The sequence below is a fragment of the Pleurodeles waltl genome, chromosome 5, assembly GCF_031143425.1.
Source record: "Pleurodeles waltl isolate 20211129_DDA chromosome 5, aPleWal1.hap1.20221129, whole genome shotgun sequence".
Taxonomy (NCBI): domain Eukaryota; kingdom Metazoa; phylum Chordata; class Amphibia; order Caudata; family Salamandridae; genus Pleurodeles; species Pleurodeles waltl.
In genome coordinates, this window is record NC_090444.1 from 1,752,595,932 (window position 1) to 1,752,620,105 (window position 24,174).

At 46.7% G+C, this 24,174-nt stretch overlaps 1 protein-coding gene across 1 annotated transcript in view; it reads left to right on the plus strand.

Annotated features, from left to right (window-relative positions):
* EFHC1 (EF-hand domain containing 1) overlaps window positions 1-24,174 on the plus strand; it is a 206,612-nt gene that overhangs the window by 111,290 nt on the left and 71,148 nt on the right. The window contains exons 6-7 of the mRNA XM_069236146.1: window positions 1,535-1,755; window positions 11,195-11,335. Coding sequence (XP_069092247.1) covers window positions 1,535-1,755; window positions 11,195-11,335 — 362 coding nt within the window. The remainder of the gene's footprint in view (window positions 1-1,534; window positions 1,756-11,194; window positions 11,336-24,174) is intronic.

Here is a 24,174-nt window from a genome sequence, read left to right on the forward strand (position 1 = left end):
TACATCCACTCCACTCCTAACCAAAACACATGGGTAAAAGAAATTGTCATTTACAACACCAGTAGCTCTAACTCTCACAAATGCGAGGCCTATTGGCATTGCCAATGCTTGTTTTTTTAATTACAAGCGCATCAGCTTGCCAAGGCCAAACCTAGAAACTTTGCCATTGTTTAGTCTTATATACTAACATTCTCTGCTCAATTGTATTCAATTTGTTGGCGCTTTCACTTATTGAAGCATTGAAAATTGTATCCCCTTAAGTGTCATCCAAAATACGTGCCGCATTGAAAAAAATACTCAGCAGTTGGTGCACTCTATGCTGATCTTAAGCCACTCCCCAAAGTCTGGGATGTTCCCCTGTCTGTGTGTATTCCACGTTACATCAAAATTCTGCTGACCAACTTCAACAGCTAGTAGCTGTACGGGGTTCTGCTGGGGCGACTAGCAACACAACTCTAGTTCTTGAGTCAGGTTAAATCCCATTGTTGGAGGCATAAAAATGTACAAAGCACGTTTGCTAATTCAACCCCTCACACTGCCACCACCGCTGACGTTTCCACTGCTGCTGGCTTAGGGGAGGGGTTCCGTCATCAGCTGTAGTTCCCTGCCACTGTGCACTTCTGCAGACACCGTGTTCTCACCGTCTGGAGATCAGTGCACTGCCACAACTCCAGAAAGATGCCACTGTCGTCTTGAAGATCAGAAAACTGCAGAACTCCGCTTTCATCTCTACAGTCCTGTTACAATAAAGCAGCATCAATGGGTCTCAAGAACCTCCATAGGCATGCAGGGCTCCAACCTAAGCTTCAGTTGAGCAAGGGAGCCAAAAAGGCACAAGATGCTTGTGGAGCTGGGGACTGTGCTACCGTTCCACAGTGCCACCTCTGCACAGTGGAAAGCAGTGCAAAAGCAGTTTTTTTATTTTTTCCCACAGGGATAATATTTTACCTCTTGGAGAAATCCATTCCCCTACCTTGCCTCAATGATGGTGATCTATTCGCTGTCCCATCCTGGAAGGGGATTTCCTCCAGCCCTTGGCCTGAATAAATCTCCGACCATGTCCAGGGTGAAAAATGGTCAGACTTTATTTTGTGAATACCCACAAAAAATACATGTTTGTGGGTGTTCACAAACTTAAAATCCAACCATGCCTTATCTTGTCCACTGACAACCTCTTGTTTGCGATTTACTGCTGTGGATTTCTCTGCAGTTGTGACATATAAATCAGCAGTAGTAGAACATTTATGCCTATTAGGTCTCCTTCATGAGCTCCTGGCAGGCATAAATGTAGCCATTTGGGCAAAAAGATGGCTTTGCGTATTGCACCTAAAGAACCTGAAGAGCAGGGTTGCCATCATAAGCCCTGTTATCATTAGGTATGTATTCTATTTTTGTTCATGGTGGGTTCCTTAAATTTACATAAGAATGGTCAGGCAACCAGGACATTAGAAAATAATTTCCTCATTCAATAACAAACCCTCAGTAATAGTCATTTCTAACAAATCCATTTGTTCTGATTAATGTTCCCATTTAGTGTCCTTCCCAGCTTGTGTACTGGAAATCTCAGATCATGAGGTGATCGACTGGTACTCTCCCAAGGATTTCTGTGTTGGCAAAGACATCACCATCCTGGGCCGCAAGTTTGTTCTCCACGACTGTGATGATTATACGCGAGCCTATTACCGTGACGTTCTGGGATACTCTGAATTCAAGCCAATTGATGTGAAAAAGAAGACTGAAGAGGCAGTGAAACTGGTATAAATGTTCATCCCACTCCTTATTAATAACTTTCAGTGCAAGTCCTTCCAATATCTACTACTTTCTTTACGTATTGGTATTGTATGCTTGCTAGTTAATATGATTGCTTAAGGTCATGTGTGGTGGACATTGGTACTTCAAATATTATGCCTCTGTGTGCATCAATGAAGGGTCTCTGTGCACTGCAGTCAAGTTTATATGCATTAAAGACATGCAACTACTCATTATGCAAGTGAGTGCAGTGTGAGAGGTGACAAAATGAGAGTTGTTTGCCGCAGAACTTTTAAAAAATAAACACAAAGATTCATTTTGACATTCACAATTAACAGCATGTACTAGGTTTGTGGTGGGTACTGTAAAGTAATTGTATCACACAATAAGTGCCTTATTTAGAGTTTGGCAAAAAAGGGGAATCAGTCAAAAAGTGGTGGATGTCCATCTACCATAATTAATTATAATGCGCTTGTACTATGGTGGACAAAGCATCCACCATCTTTTTATGGAGCACCCTGTCCACCAAACTATAAATAATGCCGCAAGAGTTTAATGAATGATTCTAGTGCGGGTACATCCTTACCAGTTGACAAGAATAATGCTTTTCAAAGTGAGGTAGCATGCTGGGTGGGAAGAGCGCCTGCTCCTGAACATACAGGCCCCCTGACTCTCAGAAAGCCCCAGAGTCTCTTTAATAAGAGCTTCCTGTTCCTGCAGTGACAGCCCCCCACAGTACCCCACCTGAAAGAAGTATGCATGCAGGCAGGCAGCCTGGATAAGCACAGCTCTCCCCAGTGCCACCCTTCTCATCAGGCACCATTGATATGAGCTGCCTGCTTCTCCTGCAATAGGTTCCACTAGGACATCCGCCTCACTGTGCCATAGAGATAATCATTTGCCACGCGCCAAGAGACAGATTACCTTCGTGCCTAAGACAGTTTGTGTGCTGTTTGTTGTAAGACATTTTACTCTGGGCTTGAGGTCCGCCCATTGTTTACCATTGGTTTGCCTCATTGTCACTCCCTTGCTTGCTTCTTATTTGATGTATTGTGTGGGCTTTACTTTCCCGTCATGAGTTTGTCCTTCACCTGGAGCACGCACACATTATTGCTTGCTGTTGTCTTTTACGCTATTTTTTCTTTTTAGTTAAACACTCCTCAAGAGTGTTTGTGGTTGAAGGCTTCTCTCCTACCTCGGTCTCCGTGTTGATCTGTCTTGCTGTGTGCTTCTGTACTGCCCTCACCGTATTTCTCTGTCTCACTCTGTGCTCCTCCGCCCCTCGCCCCTGGGCTCTATGTTGCTCTGTCTTGCCATGTGCTCCTATGGCCCGCCTGTTTTGTTTTCCGTCCTCTGTATTGCTCCAGCCGTCTCCTTTTTTCTGTGCCTTACCATGTGCTTCTGTACCCCCATCACCGTGTTGCAGTCTTGCTATACCCCTCCCAGACATGTTTTTGTTCTTTTTGGGTAGCGATCTAACTCGGTTGGTAACCAAAAAACATAAAAACTCCCATCTTTGCCATACAAAAAAGATGTGGTGATCCACGTCGTTTTTTTATTTTTTATTCTTTATCCTTGCAGCATAGCATCAGGAATTCTGTGCAGCATGGCTGTAACCCATTGACATAGCCAATAGGTCCAAAAGGTGCGACCTCATGGCTTTTCCAATGCTTGTTATATGAGCCAGTGGAAGAAAATGTTTCTCTTGGTGCATGCACCATACGTGGAATAAAGGTGGTGGCCATCTTTTTTTTTTTTTTTTTATAGAAGAAAACAAACATGAGATTTTTGTGTCTCATCTTGGGTGCCATATTTGCGAACAGAATAGTTATCTTCGTCACTCGTATTTATTTAGTTTCTCATGAAGAAGGAGCTTTTTTAAAGAGAATAATCTGTGATATGTAATTATTGTTAAGATAGCTGCTGGATTCAGAGATCAGGTTTCTGACCTTATTCAAAAAATCATCCAAATAAAATTTAGGGGCATATTTACAATAAAGTGGTGCAGTGCCAAAATTGGCAGCGCCGTGCTGCGTCACTTTAGAAACACAGGAATGTGCCCTATCAACAAGAATACAGCACACCCCTGTGTTTCCCCCTGCGCTGGCACTAAATTTTCTGCTGAGCTCCAACGCAGCCACCCTTGCGCCACGGTGCAAGGATGGCTGCGTTGCAGGGGAGTTTGTTTTTGTGCAAGAAGGAATGCCTTCCTGCACAAAAACAATCTTCAGTAGCAATTCTGCAGCACACATAGAAAGAGCAAAAAACAAGGAGAAATTAAAGCGTTTCTCCTTGTTACGCAACTAGTTTTTGGCGCTGCCTCAGATTTACGAAATCTTGTAAATCTGGGACAGCGGCAAAATGCAATTGGTGTTCCTCTGGAACGCCCACAGCACCAACCATTGCACGCTCCTTCCACGCAAAGTGCTGCGTATGAAGGGGCCGTATTTGCAAGCCCACGTTAAGCCACAAAAAATGGCTTAACGCCACCTTGTAAATACGGTGCAGTGCACAGTGCCACCGGATCGTCACAAAAAGTGATGCTCCGGTGGCGCTAGGGGCTTGCAAATATGCCCCTTAATTTTCAAATGAAAATACTCTGTTATTCTGCTCTTGCTTTCTTTCAATAGGTTGAGAATTTGACTGTTCTAGAGACTGGACCAAGCAAAGGCTTCTCACAGAAAATGCTCACATATCAGGAGCATTGCAGAGCTCATTTTTGAGCGTTCCTCAGTACAGATGAATCTTGCCCTTATACTTGCGCCTTTCCAACTGCTTCAATCAATTAATCAGTCAATCAACCAAGATATTTGTAAAACACGACTACTCACCCTTTAGGGTCCTAAGGCGCTGGGGGGGGAGCACCTGTGGTTCAGTTGAAGAGCCAGGTCTTGAGGTCCTACGTGAACTGAGGCAGTGACGGCTATTGCCTGAGATACAGAGGCAGGGAGTTCCAGATCTTCGCAACGAGGGAGGTGAAGGATCTTCCTCCAGCCGTGGTCTTACGGATTTGTGGGATGGTGGCTAGGGCCAGTTGGGTGGAGCCAAGCTGTCTGGAGGGTTTGTAGAAGGAGAGGCGTGGTTGAGGTATGCAGGTCCATCATTGTGGAGGGCTTTGTAGGAGTGCGTGATGAGCTTGAAGGTGATCCTTTTGTTGACCTGGAGCCAGTGGAGATCTCTCTGGTGTCTGGTGAAGTGGCTTGATGAGTCTGGCGGAGGCGTTCTGGATGTTTTGCAGTTTCTTTTGAAGTTTTTGGGTGGTGCCGGTGTAGAGTACGTTGCTGTAGTTGAGTCTGCTGCTGACGAGTGCGTGGGTGACTGTTTTCCTGGACTCGGTAGGGATCAACTTGAAGATCTTCTGAAGCAGGAAGAGCGTGTGGAAGCAGGAAGACGAGAAGGTGGCGATTTGGCAGTTCAGTGAGAGCAAGGAGTCCAGGATGATGCCAAGGATACATGCGTGGTCCATAGGCGTCGGGGGGGGTTTCCGAGCGTTGCGGGCCACCAGGAGTCATCCAGGCAGAGGGGGTGGAGCCCAGGATGGGGGCTATGGTCTTGTCTGAGTTGAGCTTGAGGCAACGGTCCTTCATTCAGGCAGTGACTGCCTTTATTCTGTTGTGGAAGTTGCTCTTGGCGGCTGCAGGTTCGTTGGTGAGGAAAAGAATCAGCTGGGTGTCGACGGTATAGGAGACAATGTTGAGTCCGTGTTTTCTGATGATGGCTGCGAGCAGGGCCATGTAGATATTGAAGAGGGTGGGGCTCAGAGAGGAGCCCTGAGGCACTCTTCAGCTGGTCTCTGAGGGTTCTGAGTAGAACGGCGGAAATCTGACTCTTTGTGTTCAGCTGGTGAGGAAGGAGAGGATTCATTCTAGGGCTTTGTCAGCGTTGTGGAGTCTTGTGCAGAGGGTGTGATGAGAGACGGTGTCGAAGGCAGCCAAGAGTCCAGGAGGATGAGGGCTGCAGTTTCGCCTTGGTCGAGTAGGGTGCGGATGTCATCAGTAGCGGCAAGAAGAGCGGTCTTGGTTCAGTGGTTGCTTCTGAAGCCAGATTGGGATGGGTTGAGGATGTGGTTCAATTCGATGAACTTGGAGAGTTGGGCGTTGATGGCCTTCTCAATGACTTTGGCTGGGAGGGGGAGCAGAGAGATGGGTCTGTAGTTCTTGAGGCCTGTGAGGTCGGCCGAGGGGTTCTTTAGCAGGGGGTTGATTTCTGCATGTTTCCAGTCTTCAGGGAAGGTGGCCCTCTCAATGGGACAGTTGATGGTGCAGCAGAGTTCAGGTGCAATGGAGATGCTGGCTCTGTTGAAGATGTGGTGAGGGCAGGGATCCGCGGGGGCTCCAGAGTGGATGCTCTTCATGATCCTGAGGGTGTTGTCGGCGGTGAGGAACTGCTTCAACCAGTTTCTGTTGCTGCTGCCTATCGGGCAAGACATAACAATTGGATTCCAAGCCCTTTCCCTTTCTTGGATTGTACTGTTGCTTTCCTCTGCCCTCCCCACTTCTTCAGTAAGGCATGTTTTGATAACTTTTCCAAATTCAATTGGCAAGTATTTCTGTGCTGTCGACCTTCAGAAAACCTGCATTGTGTCTCTTGAGAATGACATTCAATGTATTTATTGTATTCTAAGCTGGAATTAATCCACAGTTACTGTGTATCTAGCTTTACATGTACATGCTTGTATTTAAGGAGACCCTTTTCTGGCCAAGACTTTGAGGCAGGCCGAAATGTGTTGCCCTTGGGTCTTAGTGCCAGATGCAGTATTTGAGTTAGCAATGTGTAGCAGTATGTTGTGAAAACAATTGTAGTCCCATACTGGAACCTGCTGCATCTTCAGAGTAACAGTCTTCAAGCATATGCTTTATGAGTACCTCTCAGACTGAGGCCCTTATTTCTGGGGATTAGTCGTAGGGCTGCGGTACTTCAAAGTGAAAGGGCAGAAATGCATTGTATTTATCCAATACAGTGCATTGTTGTTCTCTTTCTCTGTGCTGGTGCCATTTCGGCAGCCTAGCGCCAACGCAGGCACCCTTGCACCACTGTGCAAGAGTGTCTGTGTTCTTGGCAAGATTGCTTAAGTGCAGGAAGGTGCCCCTTCCTGCACAAAAACAATCAGTAGAGGCATTTTCATCTTACTATGCATGATGCAGAATGCAGCACAAACAGAGGAAAAGATGAGGAGAACTAAAGATATTTCTCCCCGTTACGCCTGCCAAGAGGAGGCACAAGGTTTTGATGCATTCCCAGGTTTACAAGTCCATGTAAATCTGGGAATGCGTTAAAACCCATGGGAGTTGCATTGGAACACCCACCACAAAACCTGTGAACACCTCACTTGCACAGATTAAGGCGACACAGCAATTTGAACTGCTTTGCCTTACTCAAGGTTTATAAGGCCACTCAAAGCCACGCAGTGTGGCTTTGCTTGGCTTCGTAAATCTGACTGAGAGCCTTATGTCACTCATGAACCACTTTGTAGCTCTGTGCAGAGTGAAAGCAGCAACCCACAGTTCATGGGGTCCTGTGGTCATCAAAGGTACTGCACAGTGCCCATTTGCTTCAGAGGCCCTCTGATTAGGAAATACTTGGATTAATCAGACTTTCCAAGCCAAATCCCCTAAAACGGTTAATGGGCCTTTCATCCAAGACCCTCTGTAAATGAACTGTGGGAGGTAGCAGCCTGGTCAGACACCTCCCTCAATGTCGCTGGGCAGAGCAGTTCAGAGGGATACCCACACAGATAGACGCAGTCCTCTCACATCTTTACAAAATAGTGCTGCTGTCTGTAATCCGCCTCAATACTGCCAGCATCCCTTGCATCTGAAACCCCTTTCTTCTCCAACAGCCCAGCCCACCTATGTGAGCCACTGATGCCCGTTTTTACCAGGCGCCATCTCCACTCCCAGGACTTGCACTTCCTTCTGGTCCGAAGGGGAAGCCTGCATCTCTCCTGTGCCCACCATACATGTGCACACAGACCAAGTTGGTCTCATGTATTTCTTACCTGTCCCAGTTACCTCTCATTCCTGATTCAGCAATAGTGGCAGAAGTACTTCACAACTTCCTACCCGAAACTCACAGCCCAGCCTTTGCACTGTTCAGGCACCCTTTTCCTACATGCCCCTTTCTCTCAACCGGGCTTGGAAAGGTAGACACGCCAGAGGAAACACCCTTAGACTTACTACAGAACCCATATAAACAAAACACTGATGGACACACTTTCAAACAACCTAGTTGCAAGGAAGAAGGGAGAGTTAAGGGACACCGACCAATGGGAATATGTGGAATTATAAACAGGTGACAGTGGGGATTTTTTTTCCACGGGGGTTCTGAGTGACATCGCATAGAAACCTATAGGGAAGTTAGAGTTATTTATGATGTCATTCAGAACCCAGATGTGATAAATATCCCGATTGTCACTTTTACCAAACCACTATTTTATGCTATATATGACTCTTCCAAACCATCTCCTCCTGGTTTCGACAGAACTTCAAGAGTAGATGAGTAGTTAGAGAGCTATACAGTTCATGGTCTCACCTGCCCTAGCCCCCTGCCCAGTTATACATCTGGTGGCTTCCCACCCTCCCCCACCCAAAACTAAGAATAGAATATCTGGCGTCCTGCCATCAGCATTAACCCGTCTCTCCTCCGAAATATAAAAAAATACTTGGCCTCCTTCCACCCAGTCCCACCACCCTGTGCATTTAATCCCCCTCCCCGGTATCCCACTTACCCACTCTACCATCTCATCTACCCTCCTCCTCCCTCGCCGGATATTGAAAAATACATGGGTTACTGCCTTCCACTCGCCTCCCTGCCCAAAGTCCCGCTCTGTCCTCTTTTACTGAGACCGCAGAGTTGGCGCCGGGGTGACTCCACCTCTGTAACAGACGTGTGTCCGTACAGCATGTTTTTCTCTCTTAGCATAGGTTAAGGAAGACAAGGAATGTAGCAGTTTGATCAGCCAGCACGCCGTCCACATTCTCCTGCCTCCCTTTGGCCTGTGGAGACCTATGATTAGCAGAAAAAGGTACTAGCCACCATTTCGTCGCTTGGATCTGTGGACATTCGGCTGAGGGGGGTGAACAGAGGAGTTTAAGTAAGGGCTTCTTGTTTTACGTTGTAGTACCAGTGGGAAACAACATTGGTGTCCACTGTTGTTACGTTATGGCAGTGAATAAATGGGTTTCAAAACCAGATATTCGTGCTAATTTCTCTTAATGAGATCAATACATAACAACTTATTTTAAGCTTGTTGCTTGACTCTTTGACAGCCAGCTTGGAAGAAGAAAGGAAGAACCAAGGATCCTATTTTAGGGGCCTGAGCAAAATTACTCTTTGCCAGAGACCCTGAAATCAGTGAAAGAATCTGATGGGAAACAAGCCAAAGGATATGCATCCTGAGACCCCATACCCGGGACCAGTGAAGGAAATAGGTTGAATAGTGACCCAGAAACAAGTATAGTGAATGGGTTGGACACGGAGTTGGAGACCTGTGAAGGGAAGTGGTTAGGGCCTGATACCCTTAAAGAGAACGGGTCATAGCTGGAAACCTTTGATTAAGAATGTATCTTACTACTTTAATAAAGATGCCTGTGAACCCTTCCCTGTGGTCTATCCTTTAGTCGCCACCTTTCAGTGTCACGCACGTTCCTTTGGAAGGTTAAGTATATCTCTTTCCAGGGTCCTTATACTAATACATGGGGATGAGGCGTACCTCGGTTTATTACTTTGGTACTCAAGATAGAGAGTATGACTTCTGGGTCAAAATCACCACTGTTGGGTGCAGATCCTGCTTTGGGAAATTATTCATCTTCTCAAAATTTCAAAGAAAAAGGCAGTAGAGTAAACCTGACTCAAAGCGGGGATTGGTATCAGTTTCAGCCAATCCTTTGTTAACGAAAACTGTTGTAGTACAGGAGATGGTGTCTCATTCTTTGACTGGGAATGCACAGGCAATTCATTTCGGAGCTCAGGTCGCAACTGTTCGTTTTTCTTTCATACCTGTTTTGCAGTACACCTAGAAGGGAGTCACATTGCTCCCCAACTTTGCTATTTTCCCAGATTTGGGATTTCCTTTTTTAGAGCCATCAGCTTCAGAGCAGCGGCTCCAGTTTGCTTTTCCACCACGTATAGATTACTTTCCACTTGTACTTTTAGCCCGTCTGAAGGTGACCCGGTGTGTAGCTCCCAACCAGTGTCAAGACACCCTTAACTCTGTTCTGCATTTCCTTCGACACCTATTGTCTCTTCTGTGACTATAAGGGATAAGTAGCTTGATGTATTGCCTCCTACAATGAATTAGGATGTGTGTATTCATGTGCAAGGCTGGAAAGGTTCACATCTCGTCCCTTCACCAGGATATCCAAGATACAGTCAAGGATTTACCTTTTAAAACTCTGTCAGGGTTTATAGGAGTGGTGAAGCTATACTTTTCACCTGCAAAGATAATAATCTCGTTAAAAAGGACATTTTTCCATTCAGCCTGTGACTTTGGTGTTGTGGTTTTAGAGAGTCTGTCTCTGCATGTTTTTGTGTGAATATTCACACAATTGGACTATGCAGATTAGCCTGCCATCCAAAATGATTGCAGTTTCACGCAAAGCTCCTCCTTCTTAGACAATTCATACTATTCAGCCACAGCAGAGGCTGCCTCTGTGACCTTGCAAAGCCACGACGATATCCACGAAATTCCTACTGCAGCCAAGTGGGCTGCTCTGCATGCTTTTTGCAGGCATTATCACTGGGTGCATTTTGAAGTAAAGATACATCCTTCGGCCAGGAAGCTCTGCACAACCTGTTTAAGCGATGTGTGGCGAGGCACGTGCTGTCTTCTCTGTTCATATGTCCTAAGTTTTGGCGTCAGTTTCCCAACCAGTTCAAAAGAAGAGTTAACTTGTGGGTGGTTTAGGTATTCTTGTCTTTCCTTCACAACAGCCACAAGTACCCCCGTCAAACAGCATATGCTGTGCTGGAACCTTGCATGTGTGAAATGACACCTCTACATCGAGGCTGCAGGCCTCTGCCACAAGTGCACAAGCGCTTTGTGAACGGTGCCCTTCCTGTGGCATTTGCTGATAAATACAAATAGAGATGTTGGTAATGTATGCTGATGGACTCTATTGCATGGGTACTACAACGTTCTTAAAGTGACAGTATTCTTTTTGAAAAAGAAATCTGTTTGCTTGACTGTCTGTGCAGGTAGTTATTTTGCACAGTCGTTCTGCAAGTAGATCAATGACTAAGAGTTGAGGCAGGCATCCCACATTCTTTAACACTTCAGCAAGTCTGTCCCTTGGCTTGTTTGACATATTTACTGCCTGCACCAGTGTTAATGAAGTATCAGTACTCTAGAGTCTGCCATCTGTTAGAAGTTTGTTAAACTGTTTTGAATCTATAAATTGAAAGAAATTCAACCAAACCTAGTCCCTATTTATTTTTTCATGTCTAGGTATTACCACCATACAATGGCTTTGGATTGATTGAAGACTCTATTCAGAACTGTCTATCTTTGGTGCCCCAGCCTCCTAGGAAGGATGTTGTGAAAATGCTGGAAAATGACAGAAAGGTGCTACGATATGCAGCTGTCTTGGTATGTATTGAATGCGCTAACTAGATTGTAAATGCTGTAAAAGTCAGATTAATCACCAATGCTAGGCCTCATTTGTGCGCTACAGCCCCTCAGACATTTGTCTTGGAAGGATGAAATAATACGTTTCATTTCTTACCTTTTGATCCAAGGTATTTTGGGTTTTTTGCCTTGGCAGTTCAAGTACTCAACCCATTAGAGAAGGACCACAGCTTATATGAAGCAGGACCACACCCGAATTGCAATAATTACCAGTAACTGAGATTGATTCAAGCAGCCCACCAATCACTTTTTAAGTCGAGCATAGCAGCACACAATCGCTGCTTTTCCGATGTGTTGGTATCTATGTGGGCTTTTAACCACGCCACCTCACGCCCATCGCTTTCACACGTTCCTGGGCTTGCCTTTCAAAAATCCTTTGTTAACATTGGTAAATGCTTTATGTTTGTCCCTCCTTGGGGCGGTTTTGTTACGGCCTTGGGGACCGAGCCTGTTACATGGATAATGTTTGCCGATACGTTTGACTGCAAGCAAACTTCTTTTTCCGTTTGTGTGTCTCCTTCACACTCATGTTAATGGCGGCCGCGGCGCTTTGATTCGGCTCACTTATATCAAGTATTTTACTTTTCATTTTTTTTTTCTGTGCACAAGCAAGAGGGATTCCAAGGCTCTTATGGGACTGGAAAAAATCCTAGCAGACATGAAATCTTTTATCAAAGTAATGTCGAATTCAGTTGAAAATAATAAAATTTGTGCTAGAGTTTAAAACCTCATCAGCATCAAGGCGTTAGTTAATCTGTTCAAGTCCTTTTTTCCCCCACGTGCAGGGAACTATCTATTGTGACAAATAAGGTATACATTTCCAAAATGACATGAAATAGTTTTGCTGCCTTTATTTTCATTAACTTCTCGTGCTGAAAATAAAAAGCTTAGACTACTTTGCGTTCGTCCTGTCAAGAGAGGGCAGTATAATATTGTGCACAGTGACCTGCTATTGGCGGAAAAGTGCATATAAACTGCTGGCGCTTTTCCATAGTGCTAGAAGGGAAAAAGTGCAGGGTGAAAAGTGCCTAAGCAAGTACTGGAGAAGGGATGACTATCAACTATTTTAGAAAGAATAATAATTAGTGGAAACGTTAACAAGAAAATAAATGGCCCGAAACCTCTTTCACACAAATTATTCTCTCATGGTTTGTGTCTCGAAGGTACAAGGGCATTTGGTACATTTATTAAAACAAGTATAATTAATCTGCCATAAAAGTAGGTGATAAAATGACGATTTATGTCTACTTAAATACATTTTAATTGATAAAGTACGTCACTCTCACAAAATATGCATCTTCCAACCGCCCGCATCTTATAATGTCATACATTTATTGTTGGCGATGTCAAGTTTGTCTTCTTGAAAATATTTGCTATGGACATCTCTCTGATTTCTTTCCCCGAGGCAGAAATCCACCATGTAGGACAACTGGGGATCATATATATGAAAAGGGGCGTGTCTCTGCACATAACCAAGAAGATTTATCTGACTGACCCACCTGCTCAAGATTGCCTTAGATCGTTTTACGCCCTTATGTTCCTACTTTAAAGTCACAAAAAAGAGTTCAACAAAAGTAGTGACATAATTGCACTTCCTAGCATCTTTCTCCAAGAAGTTATATCATTGGTTTCCAGCCAAAACTTTCTTTAAAAGAAATTCAGCAGTTCATAGAAGCACACCGTTAAATACTTGACAATGAAGATGCACAAGTTCAGGTTACTGCCTGCTGAAAAAAGGGTCTTATCATAGACCAGATTCTTATATACCACTATTCCATCATGGGAAGTATCATATATTTCTGTGGATACTTCCTATGAAACTAGCATCCTGTTTTTAGGTCGCGCACACAAGCACTTTGACCTATAGTGAGTATTGTGGACTTTTTACCATGCCCACCTAACGCCCATCAGCTTCACTTGTTCGTGGGCTTGCCTTTCAAAATCCTTTGTCATCATTGATAAATGCTTTATGTTTGTCTCTCCTTGGGGAGGTTTTGTTACCACCTTGCAGACTGACTCTGTTACATGGATAATTCCGCGATTGCCGATATGTTTGACTGTGAGCAAACTTCTTTTTCCTTTTGTGCCTCTCCTTCGCGCTCATGGCAGCCATGGCGCTTTAAATCGGTTCGCTTATGTCAACTAATATTTTACTTTTCATTTTCAATTTATGTGGTCAAGAAAAGTCCAGTTATGAATTTACAACGCCAATAGCTCTAACTGGAGCAAATGCGAGGCCCATTGTATTGCAAATGCTTGTTTGTTTTCTCAGCACAAAGCCCTGAGTGTGACAGGTATACCCAGACGTGGGCCTTCTGCTTAGTATGCTATAGGTCTCAAGCTGCATCCTACTTACAAGGCCCAAATAACACTCTAAGGTTGCTTGTGTTCCTGTTCAGAGGGGACATGGCCTGACAGCTGCTGCTGGATTGTGACTATTGGAGCAAGACAAAGACTGATTTGCATGTGTATCATTCCTATCTGAGGTTGGATAGTGGACGAAAAAAACAATAGCATGTATTATTGTGACTCAACTTAATTACCAACGGGTGAGATTGATTCCAGAAATCCACCTATTACTTTTTCTGTTCCTCGGTCAGAACCAGCAATGTCTTTGAAACCCATGCAACATCCCTCCTGCTTAAACCTGAATAATCTACATAGCCCTCCTGTAAAACCTGTGATTGTGAGATTTGTGTAATGTGTTATTTCACTGTTCCTCTTTCAAGGAGATTCTGCCATAATATATGAGTGAGACTCAAGTTAGAATTTGTGAATAGGAAAGGAAGTGAAATACAAAGGTGTTGATAATGTCATGGTTAAAGGTTAGGCCTTGTGATCTTGCATTACTGAACTATCATGTATGACTTTGTAGACAGTTTACGGAAATCTTGCTGACAAATACATCATTTTCCTACCATTTCTAAAAATTATTTTATGGCATGCAAAATTCAGCGTTCCTGAGAGGAGAACTGGAAAATGTCACTTAAGTCCACAAAAAATAAACACTGAAAAGGGACTGCCTATTCTTGATGTAGGTGGCTTACTCACTACAACTCAGGCCAGATTTTCAGAACCAACCAGCTGCCAATGATCTAGCCTACACAATTTCTCTTATTTGACTTGACTAGAGGATATTTTCACTCCTCTGGTTCATGTTTATTAGATTTATAGGTTTTAATCTAGTCTGTGAACCGCAGCAACTATCTTGTCTGCAAACAAACATAGTGAGTGGTCAAAAGCTTTTGGCGGTGTCCTTGTGGGCGTTCGATGGTGCCAGCAGTGGAATTGGGTGGTGCTTGTGGAAGGAGTTCATGACAGGCCTCCTAGGAAACAATTTGGGTCCTGAAACTATAAGTACTGTATTTTCCTCTCATTCACTGATCTATTGCTTCCATACAAGGATGAGTCTGAAGTTGTTTGATCCATTTTTGTGTTTAGTTTTCTAATGACTTGTGACTCATACCTGCCTAGCTATAGAACCAGATTCTCTAAAAACCCTAAAAAAATTAGCTTAGTTGAATCTACACAGCAACGATTGAAGGACAGACCCAAATTAGTGCATACCCATAGTTTGAATCTGAGTAAAACCCATTCTGATGGATACAACTACCTGTGGATTCCTCACCTAATGAATACTCCCATGGCGCCAGCATTCAACGGAAATCTTCTTACTAGTCTCTGCACGTCGACGAGGACGTCACTCTAGCCCACGCGACGCCGTCTGACGTCATACAGGCAATAAGAGGTCCTCGCCGATGTGCCGATGACAGTTCCCTTTTTTCCGTGCATTCGAAACGGTTATCTTCGAGGGAGCTACTGTTACCTTCGTGGTTACAGTGTATTGTCTGCTGCGTAGTCTTCTCTGCGGTAACAATGTCTCAGAGGAAGTCGGGTTTCAAGCCCTGTCGAGAGTGTGGGGGCAAGATGTCAGTTACAGATCCTCACTCCGACTGTCTATGGTGTTTGAGCTCCGACCACGACGTCTCGACTTGCGATTCATGTCAACACATGAATCCGAAGGCCCTCAAAGAGCGTGAGGCCAAGTTATTCATGGCAAAGTCAAAGAAGAAGGAGAAACATCATAAGAAGTCTTCTTCGCCAAGGTCTCACCGGCGTCATCGAGACTCCCGGCGCCGTAGAGACTCACGACGTCACTCCAGCAAGGAGTCTCGTTCGAGGTCACCTTCGGCTCGGCGTCGGAGGACTTGGGAGGTCAGCCCCACGGTCACGCCGCATCCATCGACGCCGTTGCCCTCTCCGGCGTCACCGACTTCGCCTGGTCAGGCGTCAGTGATTGAGGTGGTGCAGCCTCTTGTGTTTTCTCCGGCGTCGCAGACGTCGAGGCCGGCGTCGGGGTCGCCCTCGATCCAGGCACCCCAGTATCCGGCTTTTCCCACTCCTGGAGCCGATAGTACTGCGTTTCTTAATGCGATGTATACCATCTTTCAGCGGATGGCTCCAGGAGCTACTCCGGCTGGTCCTTCGGGGCCCTTGGCCTTTTCGTTGGGTGATCCTGCGCCTCTTCGGCCGGCACCCTTTATGCCCTTTCTCCCTTTTGGGAATGTGGGCTCGGCGCCGGTGCCGGCGTCGGTGGCCGCTCCGGTGGCTTCGGAGGTTTCGGCCCCGGAGGTTGCCCCTCCGTCGAAGTCAGGATTTTGCCCTGTGACTCCGGTTGGTCCATCGGCTCCAAGACCTCGTCCTCCGGCTCCTGCCTCGGCGCCGAAGCTGCCTGTGGCGCCGGACGCGGCGTCAGATGCTTCCGGAGATCGGCGCCGTTCTTCGACGTCGGCGGAGGCCATGTCGACTCCGCGTATCGAGGAGAGACTTCATTCGAGGAGGCGTGCTCTCCGTCTTTTAGAAGAGCAAGAGTACCAGCGAGTCCTAGAGGAGGGAGAAATTGAGGACTCTGGAGACGGACTGCATGGTCTGGATACAGCCAGTGGGCTGGACACTTCCCCTGAGTGGGACCTTTCATCTCCAGGGGAATATACGGAGGAGGCTGCTTCCTTTCATGCTGTGGTGAGGAAGGCAGCGAGCTTTTTGGACCTGCCTTTGCCGGTGGCAGAGGCGAAGCAGAATTTGCAGACAGAGGTATTGCATCCGGACTCTGCTGCAGCTGAGCCTCTCTTGCCATTTAATGAGGCTTTGCTGGATCCGGTGTTGGAGGTGTGGAAGAAGCCGGTGTCTTCCTCGGCCGTTCATAGGGCTGTGGCCAGGTGGTATCGAGCTGCACCATCTGACCCTGGCTTTCTCTCTAGACACCCTACGCCGGAGAGCTTGGTGGTGCAAGCCTCCTGTTCCTCAAAGTCAGCGCCTGGTTCCTTCCCGACGGTGCCTGGAGACAGAGACTCCAAGAAACTGGATGCGCAGTCCAAGAAAATATTTTCGTCATGCAGTTTGGCGTTGAAGGCCACCAACGCAACGTGCATTCTGGGGAGGTACATCCATGCTCTGATGGATGATATTTCGTCTTCATTTACGGAGCTTCCCCAGGGTCTCTTGGATGTGGTCTCGGACGCCCAGGCTGCCGCGACCCAGATTATCCAGTCTGGGCTGGACACGACCGACTCGGTGGCCAGGGCGATGGGCACGGCTGTGGTGGCAAGAAGACAGGCCTGGCTCCGAAACTCAGGGTTCTCTGCGGATGTGCAGTCGACCCTGCTGGACCTCCCGTTTGATGGGGACAGACTGTTTGGAGCCAAGGCAGATTCGGCCTTGGAACGATTTAAGGAGAGCAGAGCCACAGCCAAATCGTTAGGACTGCAAGCTCCTTCTTCCTCTGCCTCTTCTAGAATTTTCAGGAGGTTTCGGGGATTTGGGCGTGGCTCTTATTCCTCTTCCTTTCGGGGGAGGTTCCAGCAACCCGCCTCTTCCCTCCCCTATAGGTCATTTAGAGGGAGGGGGAGGGGTGGGGTCCGTACCAGAGGAGCCTCTCAACAGCACTCTGCCTCTTCCTCGTCCTCTGGAGGGGTGCAGCAGGGGAAGCAGCCTTAGGCTTCCACCCTTTCCCACTCACTCCTCTCCTGTAGGGGGAAGATTACAGCATTTTCTCCACAAGTGGAAGTCTATCACAACGGACACTTGGGTTCTCGGCATTGTGGGAAAAGGCTACGCCCTTCCCTTTCGGGAGTTCCCGCCCCTCATCCCGCCCCGCCCATCTTATTGTTCAGAAGAACACCTCCTGTTGCTAGAACAGGAGGTTCAAGTCCTCCTTTCAAAGGGCGCGGTAGAGTTGGTCCCAGAGCAGGAAAAGGGTCGAGGTTGTTACTCAAGATACTTCCTGATTCCCAAAAAGGATGGTCAGTTGAGACCAATCCTGGATCTGAGGATCTTGAATTGGTTCCTCAAACAGGAAAAGTTCAAGATGCTGACCCTAGCACAGGTGCTTTTGGCGTTGAACAAGGAAGATTGGATGGTGTCTGTCGACTTGCAGGATGCTTACTTTCATATCCCGATACTCAAGTCGCACAGGAAGTATCTCCGGTTTGTGGTAGGGTCGCAGCACTATCAGTTTGCGGTCCTCCCGTTTGGTCTTACTTCAGCACCTCGAGTCTTCACAAAGGTGATGTCAGTGGTTGCGGCGGAGCTCAGAAGGAAGGGGATAGCAGTATTCCCTTACTTGGACAACTGGTTGATCAAAGCCAAGTCCCCGGAGCTTGTGTCGCATCATCTGCAGTCAACAACCCAGTTGTTGTTCGACCTGGGCTTTTCGGTGAACGTGCCCAAATCTCACCTGGAGCCCTCTCAGCGCCTCCTGTTCATAGGGGCAGTACTGGATACAACATTGAGTCGAGCCTTTCCTCCGCCTCAGCGGATTCAAGATATTCAGGAATTGGTTCCAATGTTTCGAAATGGAGCGGTAGTTCCAGTCCTCAAGGTCCTTCGTCTGCTCGGTCTGTTCGCCTCCTGCATTCTGTTGGTCACGCATGCTCGCTGGCACATGAGGGCTCTTCAGTGGTGCCTCCGAAGGCAGTGGTCTCAACACAAGGGAGATTTAGAAGGTACTGTCAAGATCTCCAGAGATGCTGCTGTGGAATTGAGGTGGTGGATTGCGGGCAACAATCTTTCACAGGGAAAGCCGTTCGCGCAGTCGCCACCAGTGGCCACGGTAATAACGGATGCCTCCACCCTAGGATGGGGAGCTCATCTGGGGGATCTGGAGATCAAAGGGCTTTGGTCTCCAGAGGAACAGGTGTTTCATATCAATCTGTTGGAGTTACGGGCTGTACGTTTGGCTCTCAAGGCCTTCCTCCCATCCCTTCGTGGTCAGTCGGTACAGGTCCTGACGGACAATACTACCACGATGTGGTACATAAACAAACAGGGAGGAGTAGGGTCGTACCTTCTCTGCAGAGAAGCTCTTCGGCTATGGTCCTGGGCAAAGGACCATCAGATTTGCTTGGTGGCAAATCATCTGGCCGGGGTCTTGAATGTAATTGCGGACAGTCTCAGTCGCCAATTCTCGGCAGACCACGAGTGGCGTCTCCATCCAGATCAAGTCTGTTTAATCTTCCAGATGTGGGGGTTTCCTTGGATAGATCTGTTCGCCACTCGGGAGAACGCGCATTGCCCGTTATTCTGCAGCCTCCAGTATCCGATGCAGGGAGCGTTGGGGGACGCGTTTCAGATAACCTGGTGCGACCAGTTGCTTTACGCGTTTCCCCCCATACCCTTGATTCCTCGAGTGTTGAGGAAAATTCGCCAAGACCGGGCCCAAGTCATCTTAATAGCTCCGGATTGGCCAAGGAGGGTATGGTACTCCGACCTTCTCCAACTCTCACTGTGCCCTCCGCTCCGTCTCCCTCTCAGGGCAGACCTCCTCTCGCAGTCGCAGGGGCAGGTTTTACACCCCAACCTCCAGAGTCTGCACCTACATGCTTGGAGATTGAACGGGGCAACCTGAGTTCCTTCTCTCTCCCGCCTGATGTAGTGGATGTTATCTTAGCGGCCAGGCGACACTCCACTAAATCTATCTACGCTAATAGGTGGTCTAAATTTGTTATGTGGTGTGGAGAGAGACAGATTGATCCCTTACATGCTCATCTGTCACATGTTTTGTCTTTTGCACTGTCTCTAGCGCAGAAAGGTTGTGCAGTAGCTACCATTAAGGGTTATTTGTCGGCCTTGTCAGCCTTCATTTGTCTTCCAGACCAACCATCGTTATTTAAATCCCCTATTGTTCTCAGATTCTTGAAAGGTCTTCTGAATCAATATCCTCCAAAACCATTCGTTATGCCTCAATGGGATTTGTCCTTGGTCCTGACTTTCCTTATGGGGTCCCCTTTTGAACCTATGCATTCTTGCCCCTTAAGGTATTTGGTTATTAAAACAGTATTCCTGGTAGCTATAACATCTGCAAGGAGAGTGAGTGAGTTGCAGGCCTTATCGGTTAAACCCCCTTATATAACGTTTTATGGGGATAAGGTGGTGTTGAGGACCAAGGCTGCTTTCCTTCCGAAGGTTGTTTCACCCTTCCATTTGGCTCAGACAATCACTTTGTCCACGTTTTATCCTCCGCCTCAACCTTCAAAGGAGGAAGAAAGACTACATCGCCTGGACCCAAAAAGGGCGTTGAGCTTCTATATCGACAGAATGAAGGATATCAGGCTGGAGGATCAGCTGTTTGTCGGATACGTGGGCAAGAGGAGAGGAAAGGCAGTCCACAAGAGAACACTCTCCAGGTGGGTTGTTCTTTGCATTAAAATCTGTTACTCTTTGGCAAAGAAGGATCCGCCTGAGGGCATTAGAGCTCACTCCACCAGAGCTAAGTCGGCCTCTTCGGCCTTGGCCAGGGGTGTTCCTGTGGTCGACATCTGCAAGGCCGCAACTTGGTCGTCCCTTCACACTTTTGTGAAACATTACTGTTTGGACTCTGAGGTCAGAAGGGACGGTCATTTTGCACGGTCAGTGCTGCAGGATTTCTTGGTTTGACCATTTAGGCACCCACCGCCGGGCGTGGTACTGCTTTGGGACTCTATTCATTAGGTGAGGAATCCACAGGTAGTTGTATCCATCAGAACAACGAGTTACTTACCTTCGGTAACGACTTTTCTGGTGGATACATTAGCTACCTGTGGATTCCTCACGGTCCCACCCGCCTCCCCGTTGCCTTTTTGGTCTCTCCAAGCAATCCTTGAGTGTGCTCCTTTTGGTCTTCAAAGTTGCAATTCATTTTGCATGTATGATATTTGTATATATGTGTATATTTATATATAAATCTATATATATATTGGGTATATACATGATTCGTATGTATAAATATATTTATTAAAAAAAAAAAAAAAAAAAAAAAAAAAGAAGGTTATATTAAATCTACAGCTATTTTATTGCAATGTTGTGTGATTTACAATATTAAGAGATGTTGCTTTGCTCTTTCATCGTCGGCGAGGACCTCTTATTGCCTGTATGACGTCAGACGGCGTCGCGTGGGCTAGAGTGACGTCCTCGTCGACGTGCAGAGACTAGTAAGAAGATTTCCGTTGAATGCTGGCGCCATGGGAGTATTCATTAGGTGAGGAATCCACAGGTAGCTAATGTATCCACCAGAAAAGTCGTTACCGAAGGTAAGTAACTCGTTCTTTAGAGTCTTTGTTTTCAACCAGCCAACCATTTATACCATTATAACCACAGCACATCATGTTTTATACCTTCTTCTGGCTTCCTTAAAAGGAAGATTGCAGCTTAAAATGCTGCATAGTAGGTTCTGCATGACCCTTCAACTTTTTCCACAGTGATCCCTACCTTACTCCATGTCAGTTGACTGGATCAACTTCACTCAACCTCCTCTTCATGCATTAAATTAGGTAGACATAATCTGGATATTAACAACTGCACATCCAAGGTTCATCTCTCTGGTACTCTGTTATGCTGCTGTTCTGCCTTCACTGCTGGCAGGATTGGCAATACCTTCACAATTTATCAACCAATAAACAGGACTAAGGGAATAGCTTCTTTGGGTGAACCCTCAGATTCAGCTTGCAAGATTCCATCAGGACTCCTCTACAACCTCTACTTCAACTTCTGGCTACTGGAACTGCGACTGGACCTTCCAGGAACTGACAATCTGCATCCATAACAGTGACTCTGCTTGCAACATTGTTTCCACGGCTCCTTCCAGCTTCTACAACATTTACCCGTCTTTGCATCCCCTCAGGACAGCAAGTCTTCAATCTGTACGAGAAGGAAGAAGGAATCTCCCTTGGAGTGAAGGAATCACTTCCCTGCATCTGCAGGCCCCAACTGCAACGACGACCGGCTGCGTGGATGTTCTCTTATCCTGAGCTGCATGGATCCTGCATCACGGGTGGTGGTCTGGAGTGGTTCCTTTGGGCCTCTCTACCAGCTGCCCAACTTTGGTGAAGGTAAGACCTTGCCTTCCCATGCAAGACAGGACCCCTGTGCAGCGCGTCTCTTGCAGCTACCAACGCTTGTGGGCATCTCCTCCAAGGGATCTTCAGGCTCCGTGTAGCCCCAGCACTCTTCCCTGGGACGCACAGCCCTCTGTGTGCTTTTCCTGCGGCGGTGGGACCCATTTTCAGTTGTTCTGCATGGGCTCCTCTGAGACTCCTGGGTCCTCTTCCAGTGGGTCTTCTGTGGGGGGCTGCCTTTTCTTCTGTGGACTCTCTGCCTTGCTGAGGGCTCCCCAGGACTCCCTCCCTTAGCCCTCGCCCCTAATGGGTTGAGTCCACCTGGAGCTTACTGGTCCCCAGAAGCTCCACTTTTGTTTCACCGTGACTTCTGCCTTTGAAAAGGCTTGTTGGTGGCTTTTCCACGTCACTGACAGACTGCAGTCATCCATCTTGCGTGAGACATCGACTGCATCCTCCAGGAACTCTTCACCTGCTCGAGGGCTGCATTCCTGACCGTCTTCGTCCTACCGTCGACCAACTCCTGCATCCACAGCTGGGTGGGTAGAAGCTCCTACTCCTCCTGGGCTCTTCTGTGACTTCAGGACTTGGTCCCCTTCTTCCACAAGTCTTCCTCTTCAGGAATCCACCGCTGGTTTCTTACAGTCTTGTCTGGGTGTTGCATTTTCTTCATTTTCTTCCTTTTCGGTGGTTTGGGGAAAATCCAGTAACTTCCTCCTTTCTTCCTGGTTGCTAGGGGGCCCTGTGGTACTTACCTTTGGGGTTTCCTAGTACCCCCAGCTCCCTTCTACACATTCCACTTACCTAGGTGGGGGTTCTGTGTTCGCATTCCATTTTGTTTAGTAAACTATTGTCTATTTGCATTTGCACTGTTTTCTATCACTTTCTATGCCTATTGCTGATAACTAGTGTACATATTTAGTGTGTTACTTACCTCCTATTGGAGGTTTGCCTCTCTAGTACTTTTTGGTATTGTGTCACCAAAATAAAGTACCTTTATATTTGTAACACTGAGTGTTTTATTTCATGTGTGTAAGTGCTGTGTGACTACAGTGGTGTTGCATGAGCTTTGCATGTCTCCTAGATAGGCCTTGGCTGCTCATGCACAGCTACCTCTTGAGAGCCTGGCTTCTAGACACTGCCTACACTACACTAATAGGGGATACCCGGACCTGGTATAAGGTGTAAGAACCCTAGGTACCAACCACACACCAGGCCAGCTTCCTACAACCTGTAGCTTAGTGGGACTTTAGCTGTCTTCATAGTCCTCATTTGAAAAATTCATTCAGGCATTTTCAGCGTTTTTACTCTGAGCGTATTTACTTTTCCCTAGCAGGTTGCCATTCTTCTCTGTTTTTAGGTCGAACATAGCCACGCACAAGCACCTCGTTTTAACATAGTGTAATCTATTCTGTAGGCTTTAACCACGCCCATCACTTTCATTTGTTCCTGGGCCTGCCTTTCAAAAAACCCTTAATGTGGTTGGTAAATGCTTTACATTTGTCCCGCCTTGAGGCTGTTTTGTTACGGTCTTGGAGACTGACCCTGTTACATGGATTTTTGCACAATTGGCCATGTATCTTAATGTGGCGCACAATTTTTTTCTTTTGCCTGGCCGATTCGCGCTCATGTCGGTATGTTGTTTCTTCCTCTTTCTTGTTTTCGGGCATCTTGTTGTTTCTTTGCAATGTCTGGGGATCTTTTTTATTATGTATATTTTCTTTTGCAGTTTTATGTAGCGCGAACTCGGCACAAAGGTATTGGAGCACTTTATTTATTTTATTTGCAGTTGTACATAGCGCATACTCAATACAAAGGTATTAGAGCACTTTACGTGAGCACCGGTTATATTACACAAACACATTCGTTTTTGGTAGCAAGAGGAGAATAAGTGATTTGCCCAGAATCACAAGATGTTGAGCCAGCACCGAGACGCGAACCGTGTTCCCCAGCTTCATAGCAAGCAGCTCTGGCTGTTGTGCCACATCCTCTCCCCTATGGTTCTACATCTGGTGCAAGTTGGGGCAGTCTGGGAACATCCCTTGGTCATTCTCTCCAAGGCCGGTGGTTCCTTCTGCTTCTCACCACTCTGCCCTTGATGAGACGTGGGGAGTTTGTCATAAGTGACCATAGAGCATGACCTGTGAAAGAGGGGAACTTGAGACAGTACAAAGATATTAGATGTACACAGTGTGCACGGATGCAGATGTAGAGAATGCTGTATAAAGACAGATGCTGACCTTGGACGTGAGGAGCCAGGTTCAAATCTTGGCATTCCCTCCACATCCTGTGATCTGGGCAAATCACTAGATAACTCGGGTGTAAAAAAAAAAATTCCAGTGCCTTCAGTTGCGTTTGCGCTGTATAAAACTGCAGAAAACAAAAACTGGCCACCTACACGCATTTGGTCAGTTCTTTTATATTGACATT